The 16,558-nt window shown below is 41.6% G+C and overlaps 1 protein-coding gene across 1 annotated transcript in view; it reads right to left on the bottom strand.

Annotated features, from left to right (window-relative positions):
* Positions 1 to 16,558, bottom strand: part of shank1 (SH3 and multiple ankyrin repeat domains 1) — a 99,459-nt gene that overhangs the window by 66,417 nt on the left and 16,484 nt on the right. The window contains 1 exon segment of the mRNA XM_044331472.1: positions 262 to 819. Coding sequence (XP_044187407.1) covers positions 262 to 768 — 507 coding nt within the window. The 5' untranslated portion in view covers positions 769 to 819.

Genomic DNA, 16,558 nt, shown 5'->3' with positions numbered 1-16,558 from the left:
TTGAAAAGCAGCTACACCTAGACTAGTCTTTTTTTTGAAAAATGTGTACTTTTTATGAGTGCGCACTTACTGCATATGAAAAACCAAGAGCTTTTACTCTTTGATAATGAGAAGTGGTTTACATCACGTCTGTATTCAGAAAACTTTGGTGTTGAAACTAAAAGGAAAAAAAAGCGGGGTCGGTTCGAGGCCCTTTGTGAAGTTAACCCGTCAGCCATGATGTTGGCAGATTCTGTGGGTGTTTGCGGTGACAGCACTGACCGTTTGCTTTATGTCTGGGATGCCGATGCGAAACACCATCATGGCGATGTGGGCGTCCTCAGATGGCACGGTGCTGGCGCTGCGCTCCTTCAGCCTCCTCTGCTGCTGCTGCTGTATCTGATTGGCTGGCTGTTGGTGCGTGGGCCCCGGGTTGGACGAATAGGGGTTTGTGGTGTGCACGGGGTTCCCTGGCCGGATCTGTCTGTCCCCGGCGGGTCGTCCGGCCAGTTTACCTGACTGCCTGAGTCCCTCACCCCTTCCCCCCCGCGACAGGCCTCCTCCTCGCCTGACCTCCTCCACCATTTCCTCCTCGTCGTCTTCCTCTTCCCCCTCCAGCTCGCCGTTCTCCTCCTCCCCGTCCTCGTCACGGTCGTCCTCTTCCATTTCCTCCTCCTCCTCTTCCTCCTCCTCCTCCTCGTCCTCGGCCCCTGGGTAGAGATGTCGATTGTTTCCCAGCATCCTTTGTTGCTCCTCGTCGCTGGACAGGGGGCTGAATGGCATCGTCATGGCGACAGAGAGGGCGGCACCAGTGGCAACACCATCATTCCCAGAGAGACACTGCATGGGGGAGAGGAAGGAGGAGAAGACAAGGTGATGAAAAACAAAGACAAAGCAAAAACAACAGAAGTTTCTTCTCACATCACTGTAATAAACTCTGGTCTCCATGGTAACAGACTGCTTCACTTACAGACATACAGCACTTCTAACCCTCACCGCATGATGACACCTCATGTATAAATGCTGTTAATTTTCAGCCTCCAGACTCTCGCCAGACATTCAGACTTCCTGACTAGATGATTTCTAACACGCCAGACACAAACCAGTATTTCACTCTATAGTACTACAGTGACAGAGAGTATAGTACTACTTTGCCTCTTACAGGAGTACTACAGTCACAGGTACTACTTTGAATAGTATTATAGTTGAGGTAATATTAAGCGAAACACTTTTTATAACAAAACTACATAGAAAAAAACCCTAAAAGAAGAAAGTACTCCTCTGTAAATATGGAAGATGTCAGACAAATTCTGATCTGATATTTTAACACATCCAAAACTTTGAATTACTGTGTAGGTTCTCATGAACTTTGGTGCATTTATTAATTTAAATGTCCCAAGAGGACGTATCCTCATCTGATGAGCAGACTGCCATGAACTTTCCCTTCATTTCCTCATATTTCGTAACTTCTTCAGCCCTAAAATGTAACCTACTGCACGTTGCAAAAACCAGCTGATTGTCATGAAATTTGCTGAACAAATTTATGTTCCCTGGAGGATTAACTCTGTTAGGTTTTAATGACTCAGTGGCCTGTTTGTTATGCCGTCTGTAATGAACAAGGCAGCCTGTACTCAACCCTGACTCCTGGAAATGATGTTTGCATACTTCTAAATTGCAACAGCAAACACGTTTTGACGGAAACGTGATGCCGCCCGACACGTTAATTAACATATCTGGCAAGTTGAAAAAATACTGAGCGTATGTGTAAAATATTAAGTGACAGTGTGTTTGATCTTTGCTCGACCAAAAGATAATTACAGCATTATTTAATGTGTTTTTATAGTCATGTTTAAGAACTGGCAGCACTTGGTTAAGGTTAAAGAAAGATTATGGTCTTTGTTCAACACAGAGAAAAATCCACAGTGACTTGAAGCACAATGTGTTTATTAATATTTAACCAAAAACACAATTTTTCACTTACCTTAACCACAGCGCTTTTGTTGCCAAAAACCTACCCACACAGTGCACATTAGATGCGAACCCTGCGTTTTCAGCGCTCTATGAGGACCTGAGGCTTGTTTGAAGCTGCTGAGAGTTGATATTTTACACTGTCTGTCAATATCTTGGAACAATTTTAACGCCCTGATTGTGTTTCCCTCACACATTGTTCTCATTTTTTTGTTAAATCGATTGAAATTCACATCACGGAACGATTTTGTTATTTCAGTTTTTTCAGGCAGGATGAAATTAAGTTTATTAATTACAGTTTTTACCAATTCATTGCCTTGAAGCTGTGTGAAAAAAGCCAATACCATCACAAATATATCGGTCTAGCCCTTCACAGCAAAACCATTCGTCACTGAGCCTCCGCAATATAGACACTCCTAATGGACAACGGCTCTTCAGATGATAAACTGTACACTCTCCTGCTCTTGCCATCACCCTTGAGAGCGCCAAGAAGCCACTTCAGAGCATCAGTGATGCAGCGCTGTATACAAGTACAAGCTGAGCAAGATAACAGATCTCTCCCCGGTGGCTTTGTGTTGGCTCTACACACTGGACCAGGATTTTCAGCACCACTACATTCTGGACAGCTCCACACGGCACCAAACAGCAGAATAACAAACGGCGAGAGAGAGAGAGACGACAGTGACATTCACACAGGAAGATTGACCAATCAGCAGGGAGAGCTGTAGAGACACCAAGGGAACATCTGGTGTGAAAGTAACTGAGTACATTTACTCAAGAACTGTACTTAAGGCGATTTTCTACATTTTTCTTGTCAACAAATCTCATGTGCAGAGCCAAACCAACAATGAATTGATCTATTTACGAGTACTGTGTTTGTATCCAAAGCCTGATATATCTTATTCCTGCACTGGGTGACATGTTCCTTCACCACGAAGAGTTTAGGCATGTTAACGGCTCCAAAGATTAAAATTAATGATCACGGCTTCAGTCTCCAGAGAGTAGTTTTTTGTAAGGCAGATGCCACTGAGCATGTGCAGGAATGTGATTCTGTTTACAGTGTTTCACTAGCTTGTTGTCCTACATATTACAACTTATTGACTTTATATTAAAGTTATTAACAAGGTACAATATAGTACAAAGTCAAGAGGTTATAGAACTACTCTCAGGAGAATGAAAACACCATCGCTGTTATTAGTCTTTTGAGCCATTTTTAAATAAACTAACATGACTGTAATCTTTGTGGTGAAGGAACATGTCACCCAGTGCAGCCGTGTGGCTCATTGATGTGTTTTTAATAGTTTTTGTACAACAACAGAGGTCTACAGCACAGAGGAATAAGACATATCAGGCTCTGGATACACACACAATACTTGTAAGTAAATCAATTCACTGTTGGATTAGAAAATAAAGAAAAATATACTATTACTATTTACTAAAAAGGCAAATGTTACCCTGACACTCCCGTACAGGAATCCAGACCAGCCCTCACATTAAGGTTACAACTCACCTACCTATTGTTTATACCTATAGTACAGGTTTCTAATCAAAACTTTAACCTCATGCAGAAAAGATTCATCCAGCTGCCTTTTTACCAGCATCCCTATTGACCCGACCCAGAGACAGAGAGTAAAAATCTGTTCATTAACAACAACTCTTCCCTTCAGTTGTTGTGGTTGCTGGATAATTATTTAAGCAGCGAGTGCACTCTTGCTGCTAGGGAAATTAATTTAAGAGTCTAGACCAAGTGAAAAGAGCCTTAATCATGTCAAATGGACCTGACTTAGTCGCACACAATCTCTACTTCTACACCACAGAGGAGAAGCTGCTGTTTTTATAAAGAGCCTTAACAGAATGTAATGAAAATGTGTTTTTTTTTTTACTTTAACTACAGATTATAATAAGTTTAAAAGCCATGAACAGTAAAAAATAATGTTTATTTGTTACAATAGTTATAGATTTATACACAAAGCTCTGAAAACTTTTTCCACCTCAGATCTGAACACTGCAAAGACAAAACGTGTCAAGTTGTTTTCATTTCACTTTGAATGCAAATCAAGTATAATGAGGCAACCTTAAACTGTTAATGGACCTGTGCATGTGTGTGTGTGTGAGCGAGACGCAGCAGAGAGAGAGACACTCAGGGGGAATCAGAGCCATGTTGTGAAAGGAAAAAAAAAAAAAGTGTTAGACACATAATGTCAGAGTTTTCCTCAGATACGCTGAGCGAGAGCTAAACGACCAGCTGTCCAGTACGACGAGAAGAAAGAAGGGAGAGTAGAAAACGAAGGGGTGCGACGAGAAATGAAAAATAAAAGGGAAGTTATTACTCTAACAGAACAGTGTCTGGCAAGGAATATCTATTATAACATGTTGTTTAGGCTGATGTTAAGACTTATTCCTTTTGAAAAACAAACATAGCAGCACAGGTTGTATAATGCAACTTGCTCCAAGAATATTCTTTTATTTGATACCAGCGGAGCAACATTTACCTGAAGCAATACCTGAAATAAATGAAACTCCTTCACAGAAAATTGTCATTCTTGCCAGAATCATTGACTCAATCTCCCGAAAAGACAATTTTAAGCATGAATGTGAAGCGAAACGGCTTGTTTAAGTGGCCATTTTCTTCTGTTTGGAGAATATATGTCTTCTGTCTGTGTTTTGATTTCTGCTCAAACAAACACACTGAGATCAGGACCAGGTGTGACAAACACTGAGTCTCTGGAAGGGTTTCAGCTTCCAAGTTTTGAAAGCTTATTAGCGGGCAAACTTCTGTTTTTTTGTCACAGTCACGAAGAAAGACGGAGATGACAGACGAGTGTGCAGAAAACTGTAAAATTTTAACAGACACGACATCCAGATTGTGTCACCCGCTAATATACACAATAAACTCAGGGGACAGAGCCTTGTTACACTGTAACAACCAGCGACAGATGATGATTCATTTGTATTTTATGATTATTGATGCATTAAACTGTAAGTAGAGTTTTAAATATCAGCCGCACTACTTCATGCTTTCTTGTGTTGTTAAACCCACATTGATTTATCTTATTTTGCATGTCAAATCTTTAAATTAATACTAACTACAGCCATCAGATAAATGTAGTGGAGCAAAAGCATTAAAATATGCTTTTTTTTTTGTTAAATATCTTTATAGATAAATTTTAGGTTGAGAAACACTATAAAGGAAATCTAACAATCTGAAAAAGATCCCACATGGTAGTTAAAAGGATTAATAAATAAGTAAATAAATTATAAAATATGTTTAACTGCAGTACCTGAGTGATTACACCTTTTTAATGTTGCTACAGCGCTATAAAATGGATTTTTAAAGCTTTGGGGAAAAAAAAGGTTAAAAAGCCTCTCTTTAATGTAAATTAAAATTGATGAGGCCTCTTATATAAAGCTATTTCTGACAGTTTAGAGGAGTGCTGAAGGAATGAAAGAAAAACGACGAAATTAAACGGAACGGAGAGCGAGAGAAGCTGACAGGGGAGGAAAAAAGACGGGGGGGGGGACGGGGGCGGGGGGGGGGGCTTGAAAGCTAATTGTTGGAAGGAATTGATGAATACAGAGACAAAGGCATAGAAAGAACAAGGAGCAAGGTTGGCACAGTCTTGTGAGAAAGCTGACCAACCTGGGAGATGTACCTGAAGAAGACATGATAACACATGGAGGAGAACAATCGGTATTTTTGCATATTGCTGAGTAATCAGAGATAGAGAAAACTAAGAGGGGAAAGAGAGAGAGAGGGGGGGGGGGGGGGGGGGGAGGACAAGAGGGATGCAGTAAGGTAAGAGGGGTTTCATTAGATGGAGGAAGAAAAGACATGAATAAGAAAGACAGTGAGGAAGAAGAGAACAAGAGCAGATCTACTGTATTTTAATGAAGCAGGGAGACGTAAGAACGGTGAGGGAGAGCGGCGAGGAAAGGAGTTGAATGTGGGAGATGGCTGTGAAATCAAAGGTGTGAACTCACAGGGTTGGATGATGGAGAGCAGAGAGGATGTAGGTGGGGTTGAACCGTGATATCGATGCCAGGATTTTTTTTTTTGGCTGAAGTCGCCGAAAGCCTGGTATCCAACGTACTTGGATTAGGCCCTATTCCACGTTTTTTTTATGCCAAAAAAAAATCCCTCTTCTTCTGTCGAATTTAATTCTTGTCATGTTAGAAAAGGCTTTGAAACAGCGTTTAGACCCTCGTGGGATGTTAAAACACTCCACTGAAAGCCATAATGACATTTATTTTACAATGAGGAACTCCTTAAAGGGGACATCACATGTTTTTATGATGTCAGACGTCCATGTTAAACATAGTCAAAGTTCCAAAACATGAGGTGAACATAAGTAAAACTGCTTCCTGCAAGTCAAGAACCAGGGCTTCAGCCTGCTTTGATCGCTCCGTTTGCACGTCCACAAATGGCCGCCAGTTGTGTAGTCTTTGCTCAGGTTGTTTCACGAGTTGTTCGCGTTGTCCACTCGCATATTTCGGATCTGATTTTGGCTCAAACATGTATGAATGTATTTAAGATGACATTTTGAGTGAAATCATACTACCACTGTTTGTTTACGTCATGAATGAATTACAGGAAGTGGATACCAGACTCAAAGATGGCACATGATCAAAGGAAAATTGCTCACCTGGCACATGAGCCAAAAAAGTTGAAGTAGAAGCTTCCACGTTGTGTAGCCGACTAAAGTAGTGTTTCTACCACTGGTCCCGCCTGAGACTTTACATTAGCATAACTTAATGAATGTTAATTTAGAGCTTTTCTAGGCTCTAGCAAAGTTTCACAGATAGAAAACCTTCACAGATTAAAAAGTCATAATACAAAGAGTATTAATTGACCTTATTTGCAGTTTGAGGTGTTCACAGTTTTATAGACCTCTCTTTTATAATGGGGAAAATGCTTTTGGGGATTTTTTCGCTTCACTAGGAAAAACTGGCAGCAGGGCTGAGCTCCGTCGACTTATCCAGCTCTCTTAATACATCCAGGGTTTACACGGCCTCCGGAGTCGGCAGAGGCTTCCATGAGATAACCAATCAGGACAGAGTGGGCTCGTTAGGAGGGGGGGGGGGGCCTCAGACCATGTCCACACTGAGCCGTTTATATTCGTAAATACGTCTTTTTTCCTCTCGGTTTTGGCCCTCTATCTATTTTCCAAATGGCCTCCAGAGCGCGTGAATGTGAAAATACTGGCTTGGCATCGTAGCGTGTGTACGGGGAAAACAGAGCTTTGTAGAAACGCTGTCATATCACTGAAAAAACAGACGGTGGCAGTAGCGTGTCTCTTCATTGGAAGAGAACGAAGAAGAAACATGTTGAACAGCCTCATTATTGTCGGGACGTGACGAATAAACAACACGAAATACAGGTCCAGTGATGATGATGATGATCTGAATGACCTGTGCTCAACCTCTCTGTCCACAGAAGCAGCCGAATTACCAGTTTGGGCATTTTAATGTGGAGATATTTGCTGTGCACACGTGTCATTTTTGCTTGAAAACCTGCTTTATGTAAATGTTGTCTGAGGGAGACAGAAGCTAAAACAGCCGGTTTCAGACAGAGGCTGAACTGAGGGGCTGCATAAATAGCCAGTATCAGATAAATAAGGAGTTTTTTTGAACTGTGAATCATGCAAATATATTCCAGTAGAGCCCCTGCATAAAAATACAGACCTGGAAAAATGTGCATGACACGTCCCCCCTTTAAAGCAAACAGAGGCAGGTTTCATAGCAGGTTTTACAGACTGACACCTTGAAGCTGCTGAGTAAAAATCCACCCACGCCAACACAGTGATCATCAGCCTTATGAAATGATAATCTGAAAATGGATGGCGTGACAGACCTGTTTGTCACGCCATCCAGTCTTTTTATTTATTTATTTTTTTTAAAGGTTGATATTAGCAGATATTAAGTCCTGATCTTGAAAAAAACGAAGGTGGAGGTAAAAGGCTGAATACCAAACTTTTTTTTAGAGAATCACTCATTGTCAATTAAGCTGGAACGGGTCAGGACAGAGGGCGAATTATGAGAGAAAAAAGGGATAATCAGTTCCCGAGAGAAAAGTCATGACTCACGCATAAAAGACCTTCATAATGAATGCTCCGTGTGTGAGCTTATGTGTGCCTATCTGTGTGAAGATGAAGAGGGCGATGGAGCGATTAGATATTACCTAACGCCAACAAGTGATAATCATCTCCTCCGCTTCATATCTCGCTGTCATAAATCTTTATCTCTCTCCACGTTCTCCTTGGAGAGCTCTTTTCGGTTTCAGGTCATATCATTAACACTTTCAGGCAGCGCGGCAACTTAAAACTATATTAACCCCGCTAACCCTCAACTCATCAAGGAATCAGAGACGTTCGCTCCACGGGGGAGACGTTAAAGCACAGTGTGTGAACGGCAAAGCATTTTCAAGTCAATCGATTTTCTGATTTAAAATGTTCCAGGTGCATGAAGGACAGAGTTCATGATGCATTTCAAACGATATTAAAGCGACAGTCACACTGTTATATCTCATTAATATGTCATATTCTGCAGATTATTTTGTGTTCCAATTGTTTTTTTTTTGTTGTTGCCAGTTTCCCTTCTACTTAACCCTGCATTCAATGAATTTATGACCACAACATTGACATATCATTATGTTTTCAGTTTCTCCAGCATTAACGGAGCAACATTATCATTCATTTGGAGTCATATTTCTGTCCACCTGCTGAATATAAATCCAATACAAGATATTTCAGAGGAAAAAGAGATATTTAAGAGGAAACATCAGGGAGGATTCCTCATCTGGGAACCATGAATTACAACAACGTACAACATTACGTGCTAATCCATCTTGTACATGTCATACCATGTCACTGAATTACTGAAATTTGAATAATTGACTAGTGAAACTTTGACCTCATGGTGGCACTAAAGGAAAAACCAGATGATCACCAAAGTCTTTAGGATTCCTCCTCTGCGGACCTTTAATATCTGCACCAAATTTCATAGAATTCTATCCAACAGATGTTGAGATATTTCACTCAAAACCAAAAAATGTCAACCTCATAAACCTGCTAGTATTACTGAGATATTAGTCACAGGCTCACAAAATTCAATGGGATTCATTCTCTGTGACTATGACTAGTTATTGAGATATTTAAGTCTAGAACAAAGTTGGTGATCAACTGATTGTGTCTAAAACAGGTGAGGAACATAAGATAGCTGTAGATAAAGAGATAATGATTCTGTTCTATTGGAGCCATGATGGTCAGAATCTGTATATACATTTATGTCATTTAGATGAAGTTTCATACACGTCCCACTTCCGCACAACAGATTTTTTAGGCACATTTTATCCGTTCCTCTCCCCTCTTGTCTCAGTCCCTCTCAATGGACTGACGAGACAGCTTCCCCCACTCAGAGTCTCGACCTTCCCCCTTGTTCCCTCCTACCTTCCGACCATCAGCCGTCATCGTCTAATTGACAAAATACTGTACATCCATCGTCGACCCTCAACCCTCATTCCCTCAACCCTCGCCCTCTTTCTTCCCCCCATCACCTCAACCCTCCGTCCCTAATCCCTTCATCAGGATTCTCCAACCCATCCATCAACAACTCAGCTCTCTTTCATTACCTCAGTTAAACTATCGAAATCCATATTGTTCTTGCCGTGGTCTTGGTTGGTGAAATGTACAGTGTAACAAATTTAGAAGTAGTCTCCTGAGCTTCACATGCATACTAAACTATACAGAGACTTTATGGGCATTAAAAAATGGAAAATTTAACTCATTTTACTGCCGGCGGTGTCGTGTTTGATTCCTCGCCCCTGCCATGGCACATTTGCCGTAGATTCCTTTGTAGGCTCGCGCACATCTGACAGCTCTCATATTTATCTGCTCTGTTGGCAATGTCACTTCCAATTGTGTTTGTTGTTGAGTCTCAGATTTAAGACACAGCGGAGTGTTATGCACACACAGGCTGTGTCGTTGCTTGCTTTTTATGTGCAACTGTTATTTCTGGTTGAGTCTCGGGATCTTTAATCACCTGCTGGTAGACTTCTACAGTATGTGGATCAGCACTTTGACTGGTAATTGATGCTCTGAAGGTAGAATCCCAAAAATATCTGAATGTGGTTTTCATGGATTTGTTTTATTTGTGCCTATCAGATTCACTCTGTGCTTAACTGATCACTAAATGTTGGCTCTAAAGGGAGTTTAGGACACAATTAGAGCTGCAACGATTAGTCGATTAATCAATTAATCTTCTTTTTAAAGACAAAATGTCCAAATTCTCTGATTCCAGCTTCTTAAATGTGAATCTTTGGTTTTGGGAAGTGATGATGGACAATTTTCACCATTTTCTGACATTTTATGGACCAAACAACTAATTGATTAGCTGAGAAAATGACAACAGAGTAACCGATCATGAAAATAATCATTAGTTGCAGCCCTAGACACAGACTGTGTAAACTGTTATATTAAAAAAGTGACTGTGTGTGTGGTTTACTGATAATGAAACTAAGCTGGAAATATCTCAGGCACTTCATTTACATTTGGTCAGCTGTCTGTGGCAATGAGACAAAAACAGACCCCGTAAGAGAAAGAGACATCACCGCTAGCTGGTTTTTGGAAGTGCTAAACGTTGCGCATGGTTGCATTGTAATCATTCAGGGAGAAAAAAAAAACTGATCTCCGGCTTATTAATGTGCTAAATATGCACTGATGTTCACATCAACAAATTAAAACAGGTGGCTGGCAGCTCTGGTAGTAACACACTTGTCAAAAATGAAATGTTAAGATATTCATGGATGGGGAGCAAGTGAGATGAGCCATTTAACATCTGTTTTAAAGGACGCAAATCTCACAGGAGGAAGTGGTATGTTTAGCAGATCTGTGATTTGGCAAGGGAATGATGGATCTGATCTCAGCGTGTTGACTCAAGACAGTTGCCAGGTGTAAATGTAATCCATATAAACCCCTGCACGTGCGTATGATGTCTCCATCGGTAGCACGAGACGGTGAGCGGAGAAAAAAAATGGGGTTATGAGGCAGCATTTCTTCTGAAACTGTAGAGGAAAACGAGGTAACTTTGCTAAGTGACTTGTCGGAGTCTTGACCTGATTCTACTGAGCTTCTATCTATCGGCGGTCTGTGTGATGCCACCGAAAGATTGATATCCCACCAGCACAGTGACATTTAACCTCCGTCTCTCTTTTTTTATCTCGCCTAAACACACATGTATCTTCACGTGCCCTCTCTCTCTCTCTCTCTCTCTCTTTCTTTCTCCCTGCCTTTCCCTCTCTCTCTCTGTCTCTGGTTCACCCTCCCTTTTATGTAGGACATAGTGTGTATATAGATAGATATTTTCAGTGTCTTGGTCCCCAGGAAATTTCACTGGGAAACTTCCAAAGAACAGATCGCCCCACTTTCCTGCCACTAAACTGGAACGGCCAATTTCCCTCCCTCCTTGTTTGACATCTACACACAAAACGGCATTCTGATGCGCACAAACGGAAAGCCTGTTTGTGTGCAGCAACACAAGCTCGCACACACACATCCGCTTCCCATGAAGTGTAGCATATACAGATGGATAGAGGTTAATAATGTGTATAAAAGTCGACCCTCTGGTCAATTGAGCATACATGTCATCATCCTCCGGCACCAAAATATCCACATGGGATCCGTACGTCACAGAAAATGTCCATCTAAAGCGCATCGACCCAGCGGAGCCCGAGGAGAAAGGAGAATGAAGCCACGTGTTTTACGCACATTCTGATGTAACCGTCCCCCTGTGCTGTTAAACTAGGGTGAGCGCCAGCGGAGGAACCTGGTTTGAGTCTGAGAGGGGTGTGTAACAGCGTCATTGGTGTTCTCATCATGGAAATTTCGCAGAATTAGGCCCAGGACACCTCCAGAAAGCTCACCAGCCCATTTGGTGTCCCAGAATCTCCCCTGCACCACATATTCACCCAGGGGCGTCATGAAGTCGATTTCTTTACGGCGGGGCACGGCTGTACGGTGCACATGTTCAACAAAGTTAGCGGTAATTATCTGCTTTGGCTGCTATGTCATTGATCTAACCACCCTTGACCACTATATTGCATTTAATAGCAAGAATAAACAAGAAAACATTAGCAAAAAGCCTTTAATCTCAGGGGTAACATTAGCTGGTTAGCTCGCCAGCACGGTTGATTATTTCACAAACATGTAGCTGCTGTTTTTTCCATGGATGTATAAAGAGAACTGGATACAGGAAGGGCTTTGAAGCAAATTTGACATAGCAGCCAAACTGTGTAATCACAACGTCACGAGATGTACACTGGCCCAAAAGGACTTTTTTCCCATAGACTTACATTTTGAAAGAGACGTCTGTAAATCAGCAGATACATTTTTTTGAGCGTCACAACCCCCAAGTAATGACTCATTTCATTATCAGAATTTGATTCAACTATCAGGCTCTTCTCTTCTGGAACCATCTTCCAGATTCGGTCCAGGGGGGCAGACACCCTCTCTACCCTCTCTAAGAGTAGGCTTAAAACTTTCCTTTTTGATGAAGCTTATAGTTAGGGCCGACCAGGCTCGCCTTGGTCCAGCTCTTAGTTATGCTGCTATAGGCCTAGACTGCCGGGGGACTTCCCATGATGCACTGAGCTCCTCTCTCCTCTCCTTCATCTGTATGTATTCTTTTACCATTAATGCATATTACTAACTTGACTTCTTCCCCGAAGTTCTTTGTGCTTTCTCATCCGCAGGATGGGCCATGTTGACATCCTTCTGTCCTTCACCAGCTGTTCCTGCTGTGGTTGCTGCTGGTCATGTATCTGTTGTTGTTGTTGTTGTTGTTGCTGTTGCTGTTCTGCTTCTCTTCTCTCTCTCTCAACCCAACCGGTCAGGGCAGATGGCCGCCTACCTAGAGCCGGGTTCTGCTTGAGGTTTCTTCTCGTTAACGGGGAGTTTTTCCTTACCGCTGTTGCCATGTGCTGCTCATGGGGGAATTGTTGGGTCTCTTTCTCTGTAAATTAAAGAGTACGGTCTAGACCTGCTCCATGTGAAAAGTGCCCTGAGATAACTTATGTTGTGATTTGGCGCTATGTAAATAAAATTGAATTGAACTGAATTGATCCATTCAGTCCGATCACATTTGGAAAGTCTAGAAGAGCTGCACGATTGAATAGTTTTGTTCCCATTCAAGTTAGCCGGAGAGCTAAACTGGAAGTAGCCGTCTCAGCCAGCGGAAGTCTCTAGTGAGCATGCTCCATGGGCGCATGCAGCCCATAGAGTGTCCGCAGTATGTTTTCATCCGGGTATCTCTTTACAGCGGGACGTAGCTTTTTTAGCTTCATGCACCACTGAGAAACTTTCACAGAAATGAACAGGGCTCTGCCCCCAACTCTGTATCCAGTTCTCTGTAGACATCCATGGTTTTTACTGAGACTATTTTAGCTGCGGCTCTGCTGGCGCTCAGCTGTGCGGCTGCAGAAGTCGTGTAGAATAGTTGCAGTGTGAGAAATGAACAATCTCAGCTCACGTTATAAAACAGTATGACTTAAATGAATCATCAGAGGTTTTAACTATAACCTACAAGTCATTAAGTGTTAGCTTTTTGTCCTTTGCTAGCATTATTAGCTAAATTATCAAAATTGTCAAGACAAATTTGCAACACTGAAATGCGTCCTACAAAAAGAGGTGATGGACATAAGGAGGTTTTTTTTTTACAAAGAGTCAACAGTTAAATGTCAGTAAAAACAGCAGCTACATGCTTGTGAGTTTGTGAATGTTGCTGGCTAGCTAACAAGCTAATGTTAGCATGGAGTTTAAAGTCTTTTCACTATTATTTTCTTGTTGAATATTGCTATAAAATGCAATATAGTGTTAATACATATCATTCAATTATAGTTGTAGATAGTTACTGGTAGGAAGGCAGTTTGATCATAAACATAGAAGTCAAAGCAGGCAATTACTGGTAACAACTTGGTTTGTGTGAACATTCACTGGTGTTAATGTCAGATCATCGGTTTAGATAAATTACAGAAATGTCTCTACACAGCCCCCAACATCCAATGTTGGAAAGGTGTAGACAAGCACTTCTAAAGGATTACACTGGCCCCTTAACCTCCATTCAATTCTAAAACCTTAATGTATTAATAATTGCTGGCCTTCCTACATTCAAACACCGTACTGAGAGAGTCACGGTTACCAAGGCCAAACACTCCAAATGCAAAACAGTAGCCAAGACATTAATGCTTACAAGAAATCAAAAAGCTTTCACACCAACAATAAGCCCAAAGACATCTATCCAATTCCGCCTCCTTGATTTTGGAGCATCAAAAGAAACAACACTGTAGTACAGGAAGAGGATTTACAGACATGTTGGGGGAAAAGCAATAAAACAAACCCCTGGAGGGCTTCCTATATATACACACACAACAGCGGTTTATAGTGAAGATGTGAGTGGGTGTGTGAAACTACATAAAGACACAAGAAAGAAACGAGCGCGTGAGCTCTTCCTGAGGGGTGAGAATGACCCCGTAGCCTATTTCCCTGTGGTTCAAAATACTGTTTACCTCATGCTACCAAAACTAGCCTCCCAACAAAGTGACTGTTAAGGTATTTTCCAGTCAGAATCATGTTTCCATTTACTGTTAAACTCAATTTAATAAATGTTAGCTGGAGGCAGGGACGGCCAAATCAGAAAAAATATATATCATCAACAACAGTAATTTATAAAGATTTCTCTTTCTCTCCTGCTTTAAAGCTTCTGTTCTCTCGCCCTTTTGCAAACTTTATAGGTCATCTGCAAAATTAATTGGTATACAAATGTTATTATAAGATTGATGATGTCCATTGAGCTCATTTATTTACCTATTGATCAGACAGAGGTTGGGTCGTTTACAAGCAGCTGTCAGATTTTGACAGCTAATGAATGTCACAAACCCACGTTTGAAAGAGCAACAAGTTGCAGCTCTTGTTTGGGCAGTAATAGTATGATATACAGGCTGTTTTAATTTGAATTTGTTTTTATCACTTGACTCATCTACAGCTTGAAATCTTGCGTGATTTAATTAGCGGTGCCTCTACACTGCATTTTCCACTATTAACCTGCATTTTCCACTATTAACCTGTTAAATAGTCTCATTCCTGGAACATCTTTTGACTTTTTTTTTTTGCTTGAGTTTCTACAGATCAGGTGGTGCAAACACACCTACGCAGTGCAAAAGTTTCAGGCATTTTAGATATTTAGATTCTTATTCATAATACAACACCATCAGGGAGGCATCTGATACGTCCCAAATTTATTCAGCCGCGTGACAACGATGCCAAACACACAACCAGAAGAACTATCTTCATCAACAAGAAGAACAAGGAGTCCTGCAACAGATGGTACGGCCCCCACAGAGCCCTGATCTCAACATCGTGGAGTCAGTCTGGGATTAGCATGAAGACGCAGAAGCAACTGTGGCAACTTCTCCAAGATGCAAGAACAACCAACCTGCCAAAATACCTGAAAACTGAGGAGAACTGCTGCTGTTTTAAAGACAAAGCTGCTCACAGCAAATATTGATTTACTCTCTATTGTTCACTAAACTTTGTATGAAGTTATCACCACTTAACTTTTGCACCTAATAATTCTGCACAGTACTGTATTCTTCATATATGTTATCAATCTATCATAATTTTTTGCTATCTTGGTCTGTTCTGCAAGAGGGATCCCTCCTCTGTAGCTGAGGTTTCTTCCATTTTCCCTGTTAAAGGTTTTTTTGGGACTTTTTTTCTTATCCGAATCCAGGGTGTAAGGATAGAGGATGTTGTGTTGCTGTACAGATTGTAAAGCCCTCCCTTAAGGGTTACGGTTAGGGTTTTTTTTTACTCAAACATATAACATATAACATGACATATTATTTGTGCAAGAACCATGTATGTGTATGAAAGTGTCACACGTTACACATTACTCCAGAAAAAAACAGCCACACACAAAAAAAATCACATTAATCCTCTTCTCGGATTCAAAGGAAGTTCAAGGGAATATGAAAACATTGCTATGAGCCGATGTATCTCTTGTATAAACAGTATTCCTCTGCATGAGTGTACAGTGAGGAGCCACAGTGTTTGTTAAAGCTTCTCTATTCTCCACAGAAGAGATGAAGACAAGTCAATCAACCGGGGAGCCGGAGAGCCGAGATCACGTTCAAATAGCCTGCTAATTAATCAGCTCTGCTCGTCGTCACCGTTAAACCTCTGCGGGACCGCGCGGGATCTGTACTTGTTTTCTGCTAGCAGCTATATGCAGCCTGTTTCAGAGAGCTGAGTAATATCCCGAACCACACAGACTCATCTCTCTCGTCTGGATGAAGAGCCGAAGCGGTGGCGTGACTCTGAGCGGCAGGACCCGCTTGCTGCTATCAAGGGGCCCCACTGAGGGCCAAATCGGGGCTATTAGTTGGCAGTGCATGGAGAGCTCATGAATAAGTAAGCAACAACGGGAGTAGCTGTAGGGGAGGGACCGCCTGAACATACGAAGGGCTGTGAAATATTAAAGGTGGATGCTGCTTCCACGGCTGCAGGCGCCTGACCATGTGGCAACCTCCGGGTCGTCCCTTTTTTTTTTGTTTTCTGCAGAC

The sequence above is a fragment of the Thunnus albacares genome, chromosome 17 (genome assembly GCF_914725855.1).
Source record: "Thunnus albacares chromosome 17, fThuAlb1.1, whole genome shotgun sequence".
In the NCBI taxonomy this organism is placed as follows: domain Eukaryota; kingdom Metazoa; phylum Chordata; class Actinopteri; order Scombriformes; family Scombridae; genus Thunnus; species Thunnus albacares.
This window is presented reverse-complemented; position numbering and strand designations above follow the sequence as displayed.